The sequence below is a fragment of the Melospiza melodia genome, chromosome 6 (genome assembly GCF_035770615.1).
Source record: "Melospiza melodia melodia isolate bMelMel2 chromosome 6, bMelMel2.pri, whole genome shotgun sequence".
In the NCBI taxonomy this organism is placed as follows: domain Eukaryota; kingdom Metazoa; phylum Chordata; class Aves; order Passeriformes; family Passerellidae; genus Melospiza; species Melospiza melodia.
In genome coordinates, this window is record NC_086199.1 from 15,912,269 (window position 1) to 15,931,566 (window position 19,298).

Genomic DNA, 19,298 nt, shown 5'->3' on the forward strand with positions numbered 1-19,298 from the left:
TTCTCAGCTTTCATAGCATTCCTGGCTCTGAGGTCTGTCTCATTTGAGGACAGATCACAAACTGTTACATTTAAGGATGTGTGTGCTGTCACAGCATGTCAAGGAAGAACTTTTAGTCCTAACATCATGGATATTCATGCTGTAAAGTTCCCCTCGAGGATTTATGTATTTTCAGTGTATTATACCTAAATAGTAAAAGATTTGCTCCAGTCTGCATATGTGCTTTCTAAAATGTGGCTAAAATGCTTCTCTTACATGTCTTGGTGTTTTTAATCTGCCCCTATATTGAGTGAAGAGAAACCCTTAGAGGCCTTGAAACAGGCAGATTTGCAGACTGAAACACCTTTTGAGCAGATTTGAAGAGATTTCCAAAGGCTACAATAAATTCCCAATAAACTTTCTGCATGATATGTGGAAGGTTTAGTTGATGCTCTTTGTTGTTAATAGAAACCCATTATGTAGTATGTCACAAGAAATTTACTGACCCTCATAACCTATGGGAAATTTTGGCTGAGACTCTTTTTGAGGAAAGCCTAAAACCATGTGCTTGTCTCATCTTAGGGAAAGCAGATGAGCTTTCTGGGTAAAATTCTTGCTGAAAATATCCTGATATTATGGGGTTCCATGAGTGTGCTATCTACATGACATGGGTACATGTCTTCTTCTCAGTGGCATTTGGCTCTTTCTCATTTTGATTTTTGTTTCCATTATTGGTTTTTGTAGCTGTCTCAGCAGAAAATAGGTGTATCCTACAATTGGTAGCTGAGGTTTTCATCATTTGCTAATACTAATGTTTTAATGTTAAATCAGCTTTTACATGTTTGGGGTTTAGGTGTTGTGGGGTTTTTGTTTGTTAGGGGGGAGTGGGGTGGAGTGTCTGTATTGTGAGGTTTTTTATGTAGAAGGCATTAGATCTATTCACTGCCCTAAAGCAGATCTGGAGGACAGAGTTAGAATAGCTGTATAATATGTATTAGTTGCCTTATTCCTGGAAACTGGATGTAGGCCTGTAGGTTTGTTTTGGACATGCTACTTTGCCATTAAAGCACAGCACTGTGTTTCATGCTAAATGTAGGATGAGTGCTGAAGTCTGAGAACTGATATGGGCAAAGCACAGTAGTTTCATAGTGTGAGCTCCTATTGTTACTTTACTTCATCCTAGTTTGCTTATAGTTTATGAAGAGGAGATAAATCAGTAAAAATAGTGTAGTGCACTTACTGGAAATAATGCTTTTGTTTTAGCAAAAGCTTAATTAGTCATCTTCTTGCTGTTTTGTCTGCAGCATTCAGGGGGAGGATTTCACACCATTTCCTAGGGTGGTACATCTGTTCAAGATGTTTGCTTTTTTATATAGAGCTCTATAATTAGATATTATAATGTGTGGGCATGCAAAGAACTAAACAGATCCCATTTTTCATTGTCAAGTTCCCAAGCAGCTCCCCTTGGCAGTCATCTGTTTCTGTAAATATTTGTCTGTCCCAAGCTGGGTATGGTCTAGGGGCATGAAGTAGCAATTGCTTTTGAACAGCATTTAATAGATTGATACCTTTCAGTATAGTGCTGAGGAATAATTAATTTTTTTTCCTACTTTTAATGCTGCTACCTTATGAAGGAATACAGGCAGCCCAAAAACATTCTCTTCCAGATTCTTTTCTTTGAGGGATATGGGGCCAGCAGCTGTTGTGAACCCAGAGAGGCTATGATGGTGCATCTCTGTTTCTTACAAAAAGCAGTTGTGTGGTGGTGCTTTTGTAGCAGTGCTTTATCTCTTTGTAAGGGTTAAAAGCACTGTTTGCAGTACATCCAGAGTTAAATCTTTTAAGTAGCTCAGGGTACACAAAGGTTTGAATGGCGTTTTAGTATTTTGTGGTGATTCATGTGCAAGTAATACCTCACAGCAGCCTGTAGGGAAGAAGGAAATTGAGACTTGCCGTGTCCTAGTTTTCCTTTAGTGGAATGTTAGAGAATGTTCTGCACTCAGATTTGCCATCAGAATCCAATGTACTTCAAATAGAAATGAGCTGGCATGTTCTCTGGCAAGAGAATCTGTCATTATAGAGTGACCAAAGTGTAGTTATGCTTCTATTGTGAAATGTACTGCTTTCAGTGAAGGAGGAATTCTACACTTGTCTCTATCAGCAGGATGCTGAAGCTCTACTTTTCTATTGTCATATTTAGTATAGCATGTGGAAGGATTTTTATGGTGGATTTTGCAGCACAACCTCTTTGTTGAAGTTGTCTTGAGTTACTCCCATTATTTTCATTTAAATTGATATTCTTTTCATTTCTTGAAATTTCAATATTGTTAATAACATGTTGCATGATCAAGCAAGTTTTAAACTTGGATAAAATGGTTAGATGTCTTTCCTCAAATAAAACCAAGTTCTTTCTCAAAGTTTTTACTAATAGAAGAATCATAAAACCACTGCATTGCATGATTTGTGGGAGTTTTAATTAGCTTGACGTAAAAGCCACTGTGTAAGTTATTTAGTTATTGAGGCTTAAACAATAAAACAATTTACAGAATTGTTAGGTTGCTACAGCTGCCTTAGTCTCAAATACAGCTTTGAATTAGTACTGTGTCTTTCAAAGTTCAGGAAATACTTGAAATTACATGGTAACTAAATGCCCTGTGTTTTGTGAGACTGGGCCATAACATCACTCTCAAAACAGCCTCACAAAACAGCATCACAGCAAATCTGCCTGTTACAGGTGGAGCTGTGAGACTCCAGTGATAGAACGCATTGTAAAAGGCCCCAAAAGTTCTGCTCCTAGGGTGGACTTTGGAAGATTAATAAAAAGGTAACAAGTAGTGAAGCTACACAAGTGTACTAACAGAAACATGAACTATTCCTGACAGAAAAGAGACAAATACTATTTCAGATGAACCTGTGATTGTTATTGATCTGTGTAGCATTTGCAAATGTTTTCTTCTGATTCTTCTTTGGTCCAGAAGTGGGAGTTTGGTTTGTGTACTTCCTTTTCTCTTTTCTTGTCATGTCTGAGGTTCTTCACCATCTGGCTTAGAGTGAAAGCTCTGTAAATAAACTTGAATTAGAAAATAACCCTTAAACGGAAGCATGACTCTCCATTAAAGCTATGTTTTTTTAACTCCCTTTTTTCCCCCTAAAACACTACTTTGGTGTTTTCCATTACTTGTTGAAATGCAGATTCTAATTCCTTTTTTCCTCACTGAATTGCTGTCAGTATTAGTTCCTAATGAAATTTCCCTATAAATTATTTTTTGAGTAGAAAAATAATTATATGTATACTTTAATTGTATAATGCTCTGTTCACAGGAAATCTTCAATAATACAGTCAAATTTCCATTCTCCATATTCTTTTTGATGGTGTGTATGCACAAATGAGTATTTGTAGTTCTGTGGAAAGGAGCCCATTTTATGTGTCTGACTTTGGCATTACTTGATTATTGCATGACAGGATTTTTACTTTTCTTTCTAAATTATCTCTGAAAATAATCCCTGAGTGTTTTGGTACTGTGTTCTCTCTTTTTCTGTTGTGACTGTAGCTATCTGATACCAGGTATGTGTCTGTTGTTTTAGTGACGCTTAATGCTAGAACAGACTTTGAAAACACTTTGAAGGGGGGATTGTGAGTATTTCACTGAGATATTAGGCCTAGAAAAAGTTAATGCAATTACACTTCTACTGTTACAATTGCAGTATTCTCTTCCTACTTAGATAAGTGTACCATGTGCTCTAGAGCTACATCAACTGGCACTGCTTGGTTCTTAAAATTGAATATGTTTTTTTAAAAACCCAACCAAACAAAAAAACCCAAACATTAAAAACCAAACCAAAACACCTTGAAACCCAGCAAACTACAAACTTTGTAGATGCAAATAAAAGGCTTTGTTTTTAATGGCCAGAAAAAGCTTCAGTTGTGAAATTATCTGATGTGAGGAGAAGGAAGAACTGTATAACTTTCAGAATCATTGATGGAGTATTTAGGTGTTATGGACCTTCCTTTTAAATATAAAGAATAAATGTGTTCAATTTTTCTTTTTGCCTTTAGGGACATCATCCTACTCTCATCAAGGTTTTGGCTGTGAATCAAAGCTGTATAGCCTTGACCATGGCCACGAGAAACCTCAAGACAAGAAAAAGAAAACCTCTGGCCTTGCCACCCTCAAGAAGAAATTCATTAAGCGTCGGAAATCGAGCCGCTCTGCCGACCACGCCAAGCAGATGCGGGAGCTCCTCTCAGGCTGGGATGTCAGAGATGTTAATGCGTTGGTAGAGGAATATGAAGGAACATCAGCCTTAAAGGAACTTTATCTACAAGCTAATTTGGCAAGACCAGAAGCCAGGACGCTACAAAAAGACATGGCTGAACTTTATCAATACAAATATTGTACCGATGTAGACTTAATATTTCAAGAAACTTGTTTTCCTGTGCATCGTGCGATATTGGCAGCAAGATGTCCATTTTTTAAGACGTTGCTTTCTTCCTCACCAGAGTATGGGGCAGAAATAATAATGGATATTAACACAGCTGGCATAGATATGCCTATGTTTTCTGCTTTGTTACACTACCTTTATACGGGCGAGTTTGGAATGGAGGATTCGCGATTCCAAAACGTTGATATTCTTGTGCAGCTTAGTGAAGAATTTGGAACACCCAATTCCTTAGATGTTGACATGCGTGCCCTGTTTGATTATATGTGCTACTACGATGTGGTTCTTAGCTTTTCATCCAACTCTGACTTGGTTGAAACTTTTGGTGGCAGTCAGAACTGTCTAGATGAGGAGCTCAGAGCACACAAAGCTATTATTTCATCACGGTCTCCCTTTTTCCGCCACTTGCTGCAGAGAAGGATACGAACTGGTGAAGAAATCACAGACCGAACTCTACGGACTCCAACTAGAATTATATTGGATGAATCTATCATACCAAAAAAATATGCTAAGGTCATTTTGAACTGTATGTATACAGATGTGGTAGACCTCTCCGTTTTGCACTCCAGTCCTTCGGTGGGCAGTTTAAGTGAAGTTCAGGCTCTTGTAGCAGGAAAACTAAACATGACTAGGGCTGAAGAAGCCATGGAGCTTTATCACATAGCACTGTTCTTGGAGTTTAACATGCTTGCACAAGGTATGTAATACTGTCCTTGTTGTAGAATGTATGACCTCATTAGAACAAGTTTTAGCAATTTTGCAGTGTAGGGATGCTTATTGTCAGCTGTCAGTGGCTGACAGTTCCTTTAGAAATTGAATTTGTTTTCCATCTGCAAGTTGTCAATAATGCATCTATTTTCTAGGGACAGAAGGAATGTCGTGCAAGAGATTTAGTTGTATGGCACATCGTTGTTGAAGCATGTTAATTTTATCTAGTATGTATAACTGGTCTTGATATTTCTAATGCTTATCTGCTTTCTGTTATCCATTTTTTGGGTGTAAACTACAGAGAGATCCTTGCTAAGAGGAGAAAATATTTAGACTTGTTAGGAAGTGTCTGTGTATGTTAACAGGGCAGTAAACCTGAATTACTATTTCTGTAGTTTGTGTCAAAGACACCAACCCTGCGGTCTTCCTGTTGGAAGGAAAACTTTAGCAGCTTAATTGCAGTAGTCTTAGGTCTTTAATGTCAGCTCTATGAACAGAGCTGAAGGCAGGGTCAGTCAGTATTTTCAGACATAAAGTTTAGAAAGTTTTACTGCTTCCATTATTCAAATCTTGATTACATACAACCTCCTGACCTGAATTACTGCAATCTCAGGTGAGGTGTCCAAGCACTGATCAGTGCACTAATGGTGCTTCTTGTGGTGGCAGCAGCTTTGCCCACAGTTTTGTCTATTGGTGTTTGAGTTGTTCAGTGGCCATATGATATATAATGAAGTATGAGAATTGCTTCAGGCCTTGCTGATAGGGAATAAGAATTTTACTTTTGAGCTGAGAAAGGGAAAATGGAACTCACTGATATATCAGCAACATAATTTGTTTAAATTAGTTTAATTTTTTTAAACAAAAGTAACTTTTTACAGTAGGTCTGTACATCTAGCTGTCAGATTAAGTTTGACAAGCTTGAAACCTTGTATTGTAAGCTATAAAGTAGTTCTGAGTAAAATAGGAAACTTGATAAAGAGTGGACAGGAAAGGGCAGTATAAGCGCTGCAGGAAGAGGTCATATTTTTAATGAGTTCTCCTAATAGTTACATGAAACTGAGAGTGATAAGGATCTGAGAAACTAATAGAACTACTGTAGCTCATGTGGAGTTTGCTGTTAGGAAACTAATTTTCAGATTGTGCTGAAAGCTGAAATAATTGTACTGCAATAAAACTGGCACAGATAAAAGGGGATGTGTTTTCTGAGGCAACATGCTACAGGGTGCAATTGAGCTGTTCTTAGGCTCAGAATCATCCAATCCCAGAGCAGCCCGGGTTAGAAGGGGCCTCAAAAGATCATGGGATCCAACCTATCCAAGTGAGAAAGTGAGCTTAAGTGAGATTGTCCAGCATTCTGTCCAATCACTTCTTGAAAACCACCAGTGGTGTGTCCCTGGGGAGATTGTCCTGGTGAAGTGACTGTTCTCATTGCAAAGCCTTTTTTGTTGAGATGTTTTCTAGTGCAATTTATACCTGCTGCCCCTTCATGTGGCTTCTTTAGAGAAGAGAACCTCTCTCCTCCTTATAGCTGCCCTACAGTAGCTCAGGGTCTGGGAATACTGTGACAAGGTCCCCTGAGCCTTCTGTTCTTGAGGGAGAAGAGACCTCACTTCCTTCAGGCTTTCCTTGTAGGCTAAGTTCTCCAGTACTTTGATCAACACCATGGCACTCCTTCAGATCCTCTCTTCTCTGTCTGCATATTTCCTATTTCTGTTGTTTCCTTCTCAGTATGTTTCAGAACAGGCAAGAAGTTTTACTATAGTTGAAGTATGGTATTAAGTTAATTTCTATATAATATGCACAAGTACTATATAGTAGTACTTGAGAACAACTCTGTAGATCAGCTGAAAGCCAGGAAGGAAAATGGGTTGAAATTAAAGATGTGGTGGAGTTTCTCAATTTTGGTGTGTGCTAAAAGGATTTAACGTGGTCAGAGAATACTAATGAGAGAATTAAATAGTGAATGAAACCCTCCGTGAGACACTGAATAGTTATGCACTGTTTCATAAATGAAGAGGGTGCAATTCTTTCCCTCAGATTGGAAACCTAAACTGGAACAATTGTGATCTGGAGGTGCTCTGATGAAGCAGTGTCAGTTATAGCAAAGCAGAAAAGCAATGGCAGATAGAGAACTTTCCATAGAAACTTAGGTAAACTTAGAAAATAAAAGCCATTTTCCTGTCTATATGTTAGTAAATACTGAAAAATGAGCTGATATTTTATTTGGTGCTGAGTTTGTTTCTGCTCACTTTAAGTTGAGCTCACTTGGATCAGCATGTCCTAAACTGGCACTCTTTTCAGTAGTGCACTGCTCTGGAATGTATAACCCATGAGTCAGTGGTAACAAGATCTGTGCTTTTTCCTGGAAGTTGTCCCCAGTACTACCTCTAGGAGAGTGATAATTGAGGCAGCAGCAGGAGCTGCACTGGGCTTCACTTCAGCAGCACACTTGAGTGGCTGGAGCCCGAGAGTGCAGCAGGGCAGGCTCAGTGCTGTGGCCCTCTGGATGAACTGGAGCTGTAGTGTTTTGGGGGTGGTCATAGGGAGCAGGTAGAGGGGTGCAGTGGCATTCAGAGGTTTTCTTCTTTCTATAATAAATCCCTTTCTGACTGCAAAAGTAGTGAGATTGAGGGGTGGGGCTGTTGTTACACAGGGGAGAAATGCAGTAAAATCAGCAAGTGTTGAAATCTATTAAATTATCAAATACTAAAAAATGTAGGTTTGGCACTCCTTCAGATATTGAAATTGTAGATGTTAACTTCACCTAATTAGGATTTTACAAATTGGTGCTGCATTCCCTAGCTACAGGAGAAAGTAGTAAGCACTGTGTAGATCTGTATATGCCAGTGGAATCAGAATCTAAGAGTTTCATACTTAATTTGCAGAGTTCATGTTTAGGTCACTGGTACTGTGCAGACATGGAAGAACTGTTCTGGTATAATCTTATAATCAAAATTAAAAGGAAGCTGATTTGGTCAGGGAAAACTGTGTGCCTGCACGTGACTGAGATCACTTAAAGATATGCTTTAGTCATGGCCACTGTTCTTGTTTCTGACTTAATTGTAGCATCTTGTCCTCATTTATATGATACTTAACATGAGGTAGATGGGAAATCTTAATTTCAGTAGTGTCCATCCTATTCCCTGGTTTCACAGCTAGGACACTTCTGTGCTGGAAGCTGTCGCTCAGACACCTGACTTGCAGGTGTTATGCAGAGTGGTGGGGAGGAGGCAGCATTGTGTAGGTGTTGGAGGTCACTGAGCAGGCAGTTCACCTGACATCATCTCTTAGCCTGGATCTCTGGCAGTGTTTTTCCACTCTGTGGTGCAGCAGGTGTCCAGTTCTCCCCAAGCACTGACTGATCCCATCAGCTGGCTTTTGCAGGAGCTGATGTCTTAAGTTTCTTCTCTAGATTTCCACATCCTCAGCTGAAGTTTTTTGTTTCAGTTCACTCCTGCTGGCCAGTTGTGAACTTGTGAAGGCTTGTCTCCCTGGTTTCGTGGAAAATATTTTGGGCTTATTATGTTAAGTTTGGATTCTTTTTCCAGTTCATTTTTCTCACTTCCACTCAGTTTTGCCTGGGTGTTTGTAACTGAGTGTCAAGTGAAATTGATGTATTTTAAAGCTTCTGATCAACTGTTTTTATTTTCAACAGATTTTAGTTTGATTTGTCTTCAGGGCCTAAGTATCCAGATGTTGTAATTTTTCTTCAGTTTCAGCAGATGATTCAGCTTTAACTATTTCCATGGAAATTTTCCTATTCCTAGCACAGTGATACTTCTTTTTCTGACTATTATGATTTAATAGGTTAATTAATTAATTTCCCTATGGTGAAGACGGTGATGAGTATGTACAGTGAATCTTTACCATCCAAGTGAAGCAGGACAACCTTTATCTAGAATTTCCTCTGCCTTCATCTTGATTTGTTTTAGCTGAGGGGTGTCACTTATCTTTCAAGAGAAACTAAAATGAATATTTCAATGAACTGTTTTGAGTAAATGAGCTAATCAGCAAGCATATCTGGTCAATAGAGCTGATCTTACTGAAACCTATTTGTACCTAATAGGACTGACACTGCTCTTAGGGGTGCTCAGGTAATTTTTACTGTCAGAAGTGAAAACTCTTCAGGGGTACCACAGAGGCTATGAGCAATAGAGCCCTCTCCAGGAGGTTGGAGCACATCTCTTAGTGAGATGTTTCTGTGCTCTGCCTGCCTGTTTCTGCCCTCTGCTGCAGTTTTTCTGTCTTCATGCTACCTTACTGCTGTCTATCAACTGTACTGGTGCAATTATTTTAACACATTGATTCATAAAAATTTGGTTTAATATCACTTATCCCTTGTTCTTCTGTAGTACAGTTACTAAAATGAAATTAGTTCCCTAGTCCTGTTCATCACAGATTGTTAAAATACTCCCCACTTCCAATCTTACAGGACTGCCCTGCTGTTGCAGGGAAGTTGGATTTCAGGCATATTAGTTTTAATAGATAGCTGTATTACATATATGAATCCTCTGCTGCATCTTGGCCCTGTTACCCACTGTCATGAGTAGTCCCACTGAGGTGCAGGTACAGAATGTTTTGCTGTGATAGGCTTTTGGATACTGGGACCTTATGAAATAGTTTTGCCTGGGAACCTTTTCTGTCACCTGATTAAAAGAAGTTTTCTTAAGAAGATTGGCAAAAAAAAACCCCTCTATTTCTGACTTTTTGCTTTACTTCGCTTTTATTTTAGGTGTTGAGTTTACTCTTGACAAGTACAAGAACTTAGAAACTTTATTGGAAGTTCTGTTATATTCAGTAATACATTGTTTGATCTAGAAACAGATGTTGCCTGACATCAAAAGTACTCTTGGTTATAGGAGGGCTGAAGTGCCAGGGATCCCATGGTAGCAGTATTAAATACACCTTCAAAAACTATGGTTCCTGTGATTGCCAGCATGGTCTCTCCTAATGTGACAAACTTAAAAAACATTGAATAGCTTCTAGATTTCAGTTCAGTGTTAAGATGAATTCTTACTACTTTTTTTCATTAGCTCCACTGGTGTGCACAAGTTTAGGGGGAAAGTCTTCACTACAGAATGAGCTCAGTCAAGCTAACAGCTCTGTAGTAAAAGGTTTGCTCAATGCCACTTTTGCTAATTGTTGAAGGCAGTTGACTTTTCTTCAGCAGGTCTGTCAGCTGTCCTGATCCCAAGCCACTGGCTAGAATGCTAAACATGGGCTCAAGCTGTTCTTGTCTGGAGGGACTGTGGGGCTGCATTTGGGAGAGAACTGCAGAAGCAGCCAGGACCTGATGGCAGGAAGGCTCCATTGGCATCCAGCAAAAGGAGTGCATGGAATAGCATCATTTGTGCCAAGTGTGACAGTCGTCTTTCCCTTTTATAGATTCTAGGTTGAACCTCTGAAGGATAGCAATGGTCACAGAAGCTTGTGGGACACTGCAAATGGATCTTGGGCTGGTTGTTGCTGCCTGAGTATTAAAAAATAATATTCACAGGAAAAAAATGCTCTGTTCCACTGTGAAGAGCAATATTGTGGCTATTAGATGACTACTTTTTTTGCCAAGTGGCTGATTGTAAAAGCAGAAAAAACCTCTGCCAAAGAAGAAAGGAAATTGGATTCCTTCCGTAGCTAGAATTGGGTTGCCCCAATTTATTTAAAAGCTCAAAAAACGCTTTAATTATTACCGTGTGCTTACTTCAGAAGAAATACTTTTAATAATCCCACACTTCTGACCCATTGCTAAAATTACTTGGGAAGAAGACTTTCATTTCCTAGTCATCCTTAGTGAGCTTTTCACCTGATGTCATATTATTGTTAGTTGTGCAATAATTGAACTTGACAGAAGAATTGAGACTGAGCTTATGCACTGTTTCTATGAATTGTTATTGCTCAGATATTTGGAACTGCATTTCTGGTGTCTTTTCAGGGGGCAGGCATCTTTACTTTAAAAATAAATGTCAGATGAAATACTAGGAATGGCATTAATTTTGAGATAAGTCTCTGCTGTTGTAGTTTGAGTTTCCTGGTGACTGATTTCAGTGTGTGGGTTTACTGCCTTTGAAATGGAGCAGTCCTTATGTGTGATGTTCAGAGTTCAGGGAAATGCAGTTTCTGCTGAAGTCAGCTTGCATGCAAGCAGAATAATTGCATGCAAAAAATTGTGTTAGGATTTAGCAGGGGAAGGCTGAGTGCAGATGACCCTAAATAATGGTTTCAAACTGTTTTGTTTCTTATTCATGGGAGTCAAACTCCTCTCTTAACAAATTGCAGCTAGTCACCGCTTTCATTCACGTGCCAGGTTTGCTGCTAACTGAACATTTTCCTTTCTTGAGCCCCAAAAGGAAAGCTGAGAGAGACTCACATGACAAAGTTAAATGCAATGTCAGCCCTTTGCTGTTTGGATAAAAATGGATCCTGAAGTGGAAAGCTTCAGACTTTATTTACTCTGTGTTTCTGACATATGCTGAAGTATTTTGAACTTTTTTTGATGATAAGTTGGGTTTTGAATGGTTTAGTTTCTTACTGTTTGTTTGTTTAAGGCTGTTTCTCAGATTCTTGACCAGAACTTTTTAAGACTTAAGATTTCATCCTTTAGGAATCTGGGGAATTCCCCCTTCTAGAGAGGGCAGTTTCACTAACCTGTGCCTCAGCCCAGGGAATGTATTTCAGAACAGTTCTCTTCCTCTGCTCTTACCTGTACTGGTGATGACTGGAGTGATGCTCCAAGTGCCTCCAGCCCAGCTTTGTTGCCTGTGCCCTGCTCACTTGAGGCCAGTGCTTCCATGCAAGTTAGAGATTAGTATCTATAGTGAAGATCTGTTCTTACTAGCAGTAGTAATGACATATGTAACCTCACAAAGATAGGTGGCTCTGAGAAGTGCCATACTATTTCAGGATGGAAATGGTGAAGGACAAAGCAGTTGTGTTGGAAGCTGACTCACCACTCACCCCTTTGTCAGAAGCAAGTGGAGAGTCTGTCTGGGGATGCACGGTGTAATGCTGCATGGGTCACAAATGTGTGTGCTTTGGGTAGCCCTTCTGTCAGTGGCTGCATTCACTCTTCCTCTTCTTGGGTGAATCACACATGTGAAAAAAAATCATCCAGCTGCTTGTTGAGGAAAGTTTGGTTTAAGTATGAACTGGTGTAAAATGCATTACTGTTGGGGGACAGACATTACTCTTATAAATTGCTTTAGAAATTTAATAAGGATCGTGTCCAAAATTGTGTATACATTCAGGCATATTCCTGAAAAGCTTAGAAAATTTATTGGTAGAATATTGTTCTTACAATTACCACATTGTGGTTGTTATAGCGTTGGGTACAAATATGTGTGTCTAATAGGACAGGTAAATTTATAACCTGTCTCATGTTTAAACTGTGCTTTCTACTGCCTTCTTAACTCTACTGTTTAAATTCCCATTTTAGTGACTTTACTTCTAAGTAGTAGATCCTTTGACAGATTCCCTCCTACTTGAAGAAGCTTGTTCACTTGTTACTACCTATTCCATAGCTTTCACATTATTATGATGGAAATGGAATGAACATATATTTTGTATATATTCATATATTCTCTATGCTGCCCTATGTAGAAAAGTAAGATTTTTCTTTTATTTCTGTGAATTGTTGCTAGTGTGTTTTATCTGTATGCAGCCAGTACCAAAATATGTACATCAGGAGACCTGTCTTTGTCTTGACTAGGGTTGAGATTACTGTGCTAAACACTCTTTTACTCAACTTATTTCAAGAGCTCAGTAATGCAATACACATCCCTAAACAACAAAGTTTAGTTTTTAGGTATCTTTGAGAGAAAAATGATGATGTACAAGAAGTAAAATTGCAGTGTAGCCATGTAGCTCTGAACTCTCTAGGCTCCTCTTATAGGCATAAACACAACTGTAATTTTGTGGCTGTAGTGGGTTGAGACTGGAATGTATAATTCTGAGGATTTTTTTCTTTAAATTGCTATCTTTGTGCTAAACCAGATATACAGATGAAATCAACAAAGTGCTGTTGGAAACTTCAAGTTATCAACGTTGTGCTATCATCTCTCTTAGTCCCAAGTTCCCATGTTTTCAGCCCTCCCACAGCATGTCTTCCCTCATTTCTTCTAAACCAGCTCCATTTCCCTTCAGGAGTTTTAACTGTACTCTCTGTCCTTCAGAAGACGTGTACTCTGTGAAAACGTAAATCCTAACAAAGCGGTGGGTAGGAAGAAACTGTAGCAGACTCTCATAAATCTGCCTCCCTTCTGCTTCCCTGTCAGAGAATGTGCTCCCTGTCCTGGCACCCTCTGTGCCTTGCTGGATATTGAGGCCATCGTGGTGGCCTGGAGCAGCCATCCACTGCTTCCTGCCTTTTCTGTGAGCCAGAAAATGATGCTTTGCTGCCCTCATCCTGTACTGAGTAGCTGAGTACCAGCACTGTTACAGCTTGTGTTTCTTGTCCTCTACATGGTCTGTCTCAGGAGGGTCCATGACCAGTGATACAGGCAAAAATCCCACCTTTGTTACAGTTCATGGGTTTCTGTGAATCTGCTGTGAGCAATAGTGACTCAAATTCTCAATGTTAAAATGTGTTAAACACTCAGATAACCAAAGGGGGTTCTGATTGGGTTTTGAACTAGCTTTCCAGTTGTTTATCCAGGCGTGCCAGCAGCCATGATGCTTCATGTGCCTTAAAAAAGTGAATAACTGTATAGTTGGAATCATAAACTTAAAATCATTGTACTTCTAGTCAAAACACAACCTTGTTTTGTAGGGCACCTGTCTTTACTCTCACTGAGTGTACATAACCCTTTCTACTACAGATTTACCCACATGTATCGTTCCTTCAGGGTGAAAGTGCCTCTGTAACACCACTGTTGATTGCTGCCCTTGTTTTGTAGGGTGTGAAGATATTATTGCTGAGAGCATCTCCCTGGACACCTTGATTGCCATTCTGAAGTGGAGCTCTCAGCCCTACGGCTCCAAGTGGGTGCACAGGCAGGCGCTGCATTTCCTCTGTGAGGAGTTCACCCAGGTCATGACTTCAGAGGTCTTCTACGAGCTCAGCAAGGACCACCTGCTCACAGCCATCCAGTCTGACTATCTGCAGGTAACCTGCAGTGCAGAGTGCTGCTCTCCTGTAGAACCAGCAGGATGTGCTCTTCCATGATTGGAAGTGCTTGGCAGTAGTTGATTTTAAATTGTAGGCTGAAGAGGGCTTCTACACACTAAGCACTCCTTCTATAATATGTAAAAAAATTAGATGGAAATAGTGATTAAGAAAATGGTTTTGTTCTTGGATTGTAACACAACCCAAATGTGGTATATGCTGTTGCTTGGAAGTCTAATAATAGTTTATAAATGCATGCAAATTATTTTAAACAAAGCATTTCTGAATCTAACATTTGCCTTGCCTGTTTAAGAGATTTATAAAATTAGATGGTGGGAGTAGTTTTGCTGTAACAACCATGCTAATTTGGGGCAGTGGGAGCTAATAAACTAGAAATGGTTCAGAAAACTCAATTTATTTTCATGAAAAGAGAAAAATACAGTCTCTGACAAGTATTGCACAATTTTTTTAATTTTTTTTTTTTTGGTGACTTGCCTTCAGTGATTGTGTGGTTTTAGGGAGAGAGAACTGTACTGGCCAACAGAAAGACTCTGGATTTTTGCTGCCACTGCTCTTCAGAGGAGATATCTTTATAATGATGACCACCCCTTAATAGCGTAAAGATTACTAGATTTTTTTTTTAAATGCATTCATCTCAATCTTACTTCTTTTGTAAAGGATGAAGTGCTAGAGGTTATTTAAAGTGTTTTTTTTAAACTTTTGTTAACTTGAAGCATTTCAGAAATTAGTTAACGGTATTGTTGATCTTCCATGAGAGCTTATATTGCTGAATTTGTAATGTTAAACAAAAGCTTGAAATGCCCAGAGGTAGAACTACCCCTTTTAATTAAATTTAGTAATTCAAACTTTATAGCTGTAAGTTTCCATACTAAATAAAACTTTTCCTTCTGTAGAAAACTTCTTCCTCTTCATAGGGATTCAGTAAGTAATATGAATGTAGAAATTATTACCTGTAGCTTAAAATATTAGGAGAAAGTGGTAAGCAGATCATAAAGGGCAAGTACTTCATGCTTAGGTACAACTGTGTTTCTTTAGACCTGGAGAAGACCTGTGATTTATTTTTTTTGTGTATGTGTGCATGTGACATTAAGCATGTACAGATTACTGACTTCCTCTTTCTACAGGCAAGTGAACAAGATATTCTGAAATACCTGATTAAATGGGGAGAACACCAGTTGATGAAGAGGATAGCAGATCGAGGTGAGGATCCCTTAAACCATCCAGTACTAAACCAAATAAACCCAAATTTCTGGCAGTTCTGTTTGGTGAGTCTTAGGGAAAATGAATCTACTTTGTCCATAGTATAGTCAAAACAAAGCGAATGCTCTTGCTTTCTTTAAAGGTTTTGCTATCTAAAATGAGAACACAGCATTCTGAGAGAGATGGGATTGTTTAGCCTGAAGAAGAAAAGGCTTAGAGGGGATCTTAGCAGAGTCTATAAATATCTGATGGCAGGAAGCAAAGAAAATAGAGCAGCACTTTTCTCTTGGCACCCAGGACAAGATGAGAGGCAGTGAGGCACCAGCTGAAATACAAGAAACTCTGCAGGTGGTCAGACACTGGCACAGGTTGCCCAGCTGGATGCAGTGAAGGGCAATGTGTTGTACCTTACCTGGGAGGTGTGGACATTGGTGGTGACTGATCCAGACTTCTAGAGGTCCTTTCAACCTCTGTGACTGTCTGATTTTGAAATCTTGTTGGCTTCCTGTTGTCTCACAGTTATTCTTCTTGTAACTAATTCACCAAATAAAAGCCCTCTGTGGTATCTTGTTATGCAGGCCTCTCACAGTACTCTTACTCTTAGTTTACTGTGTCAGCCTTTCACTTCAGTTTGAGTGTGTGTCTCTGACAGGAATCTGTGCTAGTGAGAAACAAGCCAACAAGTGGCAGCAGTGTTTTCCCTAAAGTAGATGTAAATGTATTTTTATGAGCCTAGATGCACATTATTGCTACAATGGTAACTTCAAGAGCAATCTTAACGTGTTGGGTATGGGAAGTAGGTTAAACATGTATGTCCCAAATAACAAATGCAAGGATCTTATAGTTCATCTGCACTACAAAGTGTCAATCCCATAGTGCCAGAAGAGGAGCAGAAAGGGAAGAGCCTGCCTGAGTAAAAACAGAGCAGTACTGGTGTAACTGCTGCCTTGGGAAGGCTGGCCATGCTTCTGAAATCCACTGTCACTGCTTGCAACACAGCTGCTTTGTCATGGACATGTTTATGAAATGCAACAAAAAGTTAGTTAAAGGATGTGTTTCTAATGTCTTGAGTAAGTATTTACCGATTTCCAAAACAGAATTTCCCAAGTGTTTGTCCTAGGGCACACTGGAACATAATGGAGCCAGTTAAACAGTAACAGACCTGGGCTTGGGCAGAAGCTGCTCCTTTGGGATCACTGCACAGGTTCTTGCTCTGGCATTCATTAAGTAACCAGCTCACATCTCTTATCTGGGATCAAGAGAAAACACAATAAGCAAAAGCAGAAATAATGGCGACGCCAAATTCGGTGAGATTAGGGCCAGATTTAGTCTAGTAACTTCATTTAAATTCCTCAGTGGCACTCCTTGTATTGCAGCTCTGAATGTGTGATGGTGTCAGTGCCACAAAGCATTGGAGAATGTAACAAGCTGTGGCCAAAACTTGAGCTGCCTGTACTGAGGCAGGGTGGATATGTTTGGGAGGTTTCCTCAAAGAGGGAAGCTAGTCAGTCACATGCAGGTTGGGCACAATACCTAAAATACACATGTGGCTGCATGGTCATCTTGCTGTCTCCTGGAAGATGCCACTTCTGGTACAAATCGGTGTCCTGTGACCATGAGAGCAATTTGAGTGGGCTTGACACCGTGTTACTGAGGTGGGTTACACAAGGATGCTAGAATAATGTATCCCTGAGGACTCTTCAGACCTTAATTGATAGAAAGTGTCTTTGAAAACTGCTGGGGAAAGGCAGAGGAGCTACAGTGGAGTCCTTGGGAGAGCTGCTAGCAGGGAAGTACAACTGCTTTACTGCTTTCATGGCATAGCTCTTAATAGAGCTTTGCAAATGTTTATGGCAATTACTATGTTTGTATTTTCTGCCTGGCTTACACTTTGAAGCTGGCAGCTGTGCCAATGACCCGTGCTGGTATAAACTGAACCTGTCTCTCTGGATGCTTCGTACAAGATTTTAAGGCAAGAGGTAGAATCATAGAATCATTTAGGTTGGAAAAGACCTCCAGGATCATGGAGTCCAACCTTTGACTAATCCACCACCCTGTCAGCTAGACCATAGCACCAAGTGCCCTGTTCAGTTGTTAGTTTTGTGGAACAGTGCTGATGAGCCCTACTGGTATAAAATGAGAATTTTCCTTCCATCTTTAACCTCCCCTGTAAGGGTAAGCCTTGTACCTCCTGCTATCCTCTCTAAACTTTCTGATGAAAACTTAGCATGTCTTGTTCCTTCCCACAGAGCCTAATTTACTCAGTGGTACTGCTCACAGTGTGAATAAAAGAGGTGTGAAGAGGAGAGATCTTGACATTGAAGAGCTGAGGGAGATCCTGTCTCCACTTTTACCTTTTGTCCGCATTGAGCACATCTTACCCATGAACAGTGAAGTACTGAGTGATGCAGTAAGTCAGTAGTCTCATACAAATACATCTATGCATGTTACAGTGTTCAGGTGTGAAGGGTTTTTTTGCATTGGTGGGTGTTGGTTTTGTTTGTTTATTTTAAGGATTAACTTCTAAAATGTTATCATTGACAGTAATAGATGTGTAACACTGGTTTTCTGGTTAGGTTTTGTGTTCTTTAAATCTATCCAAAGGCTAAAAGTGTAAAGAATGCATTTATTGCAAGTTTTTACCATATTAGTATTTTAAAAACCGTAAAACTCTTTCTTGATTCTTAAAGATGAAGAGAGGCCTGATTAGTACTCCTCCTTCAGACATGCTACCAACTTCAGAAGGTGGAAAGTCAAATGCCTGGCTGCGGCAAAAAAATGCTGGAATATATGTGCGGCCAAGACTGTTCTCACCCTATGTGGAGGAGGCTAAGGTAATATCAGCAACCCTTGACTGTTCTCAGCTTGGAGTCATCAGGGGGTTCTGTAAACAGGGAAAGATTTTGGGATGTTTTCTCTCTTTACATGTACTGGCCTAAAATACTAACATTTTCAGTTTAACAAGACTTACAAGATTGATCATCAGGCTCAAGTCTCTAGAACTGGTCAGAAAAATTTCAACAAAATTTTTTTTTGTCGAAATTGAAATGTTTGCGAGACAGATGTTGATGAAATTCCACCGGAAACAAAGCAGCGTTGTGAGGGAAACCTCCCTGGTTTCCAGCCAGCTTGCCGGCCCAGCTCCTCGGCAGCCCTCCTGGCAGGCGGATGGCAAGGTGAGAGCCTGAGAGTCCCAGTCTGCAGCTAGTCAGCAACCTTGGTGCCAGCTCTTTCAGGCTCCCCAGCTCCCACCAGAGCTGGGTGGGGAACTGCTATTCCACTCGGCAGAGGACTGATATTTCATCACCTTGTTTAAATCAGAACATACCCAAAATCTTGTGATCCTCCGCAAAATGGAATAAGTATCCTGTGTCCGATTTGAATGAATTTGTTTCCCTCTTTGTTTCTCTCTCAAGCAGTTGCTTCTCTGTTTAATTTCTTGCATGAGCACTGTCAAGCTGAAGGTCTTGTAGCATCTCTGGTGGTGATGTTTGGTGGCAGGGTGGAGATGGTGCTGTGTGGGGCAGGAATGTGCCACGTTCTGTTGGACAGAATGGGAGCCTTCTGTGTCACTGACCAATGCCATCACTTCAGGTGGCTCTGATCTGAGTTGAGAGCTTTGAGTTCCAGCAGTGCAGGTGACAGCAGAACAAGAAGGTTAGTTGAAGCTGTGTACATCCACATCACTACAGACTCTGACATGTGCTCTGGTGAATTTGGAGCTTTTGCCCTGTGCCTGGTTTTTGAAGGTATAAAATGTTGTTGACTGGGGAAGGGAAGAAATAAAACTACTTCGCATTTTGGGCACAGCAGTTAGAGAGAGCACCAAGTGGCAGTAAAATAGCAAAAGAAG

At 39.9% G+C, this 19,298-nt stretch overlaps 1 protein-coding gene across 4 annotated transcripts in view; it reads left to right on the forward strand.

Moving 5' to 3' along the window:
* The window catches only part of BTBD7 (BTB domain containing 7), a 51,821-nt gene that overhangs the window by 19,763 nt on the left and 12,760 nt on the right, over nt 1-19,298 (forward strand). For 3 of the 4 annotated variants that reach the window (XM_063160074.1, XM_063160075.1, XM_063160072.1), the window contains exons 3-8: nt 4,037-5,116; nt 14,016-14,224; nt 15,370-15,445; nt 17,695-17,855; nt 18,136-18,279; nt 18,508-18,621. In XM_063160074.1, the coding sequence (XP_063016144.1) occupies nt 4,037-5,116; nt 14,016-14,224; nt 15,370-15,445; nt 17,695-17,855; nt 18,136-18,279; nt 18,508-18,621 (1,784 nt within the window). The remainder of the gene's footprint in view (nt 1-4,036; nt 5,117-14,015; nt 14,225-15,369; nt 15,446-17,694; nt 17,856-18,135; nt 18,280-18,507; nt 18,622-19,298) is intronic. The other variant, XM_063160076.1, reaches the window with a different exon arrangement.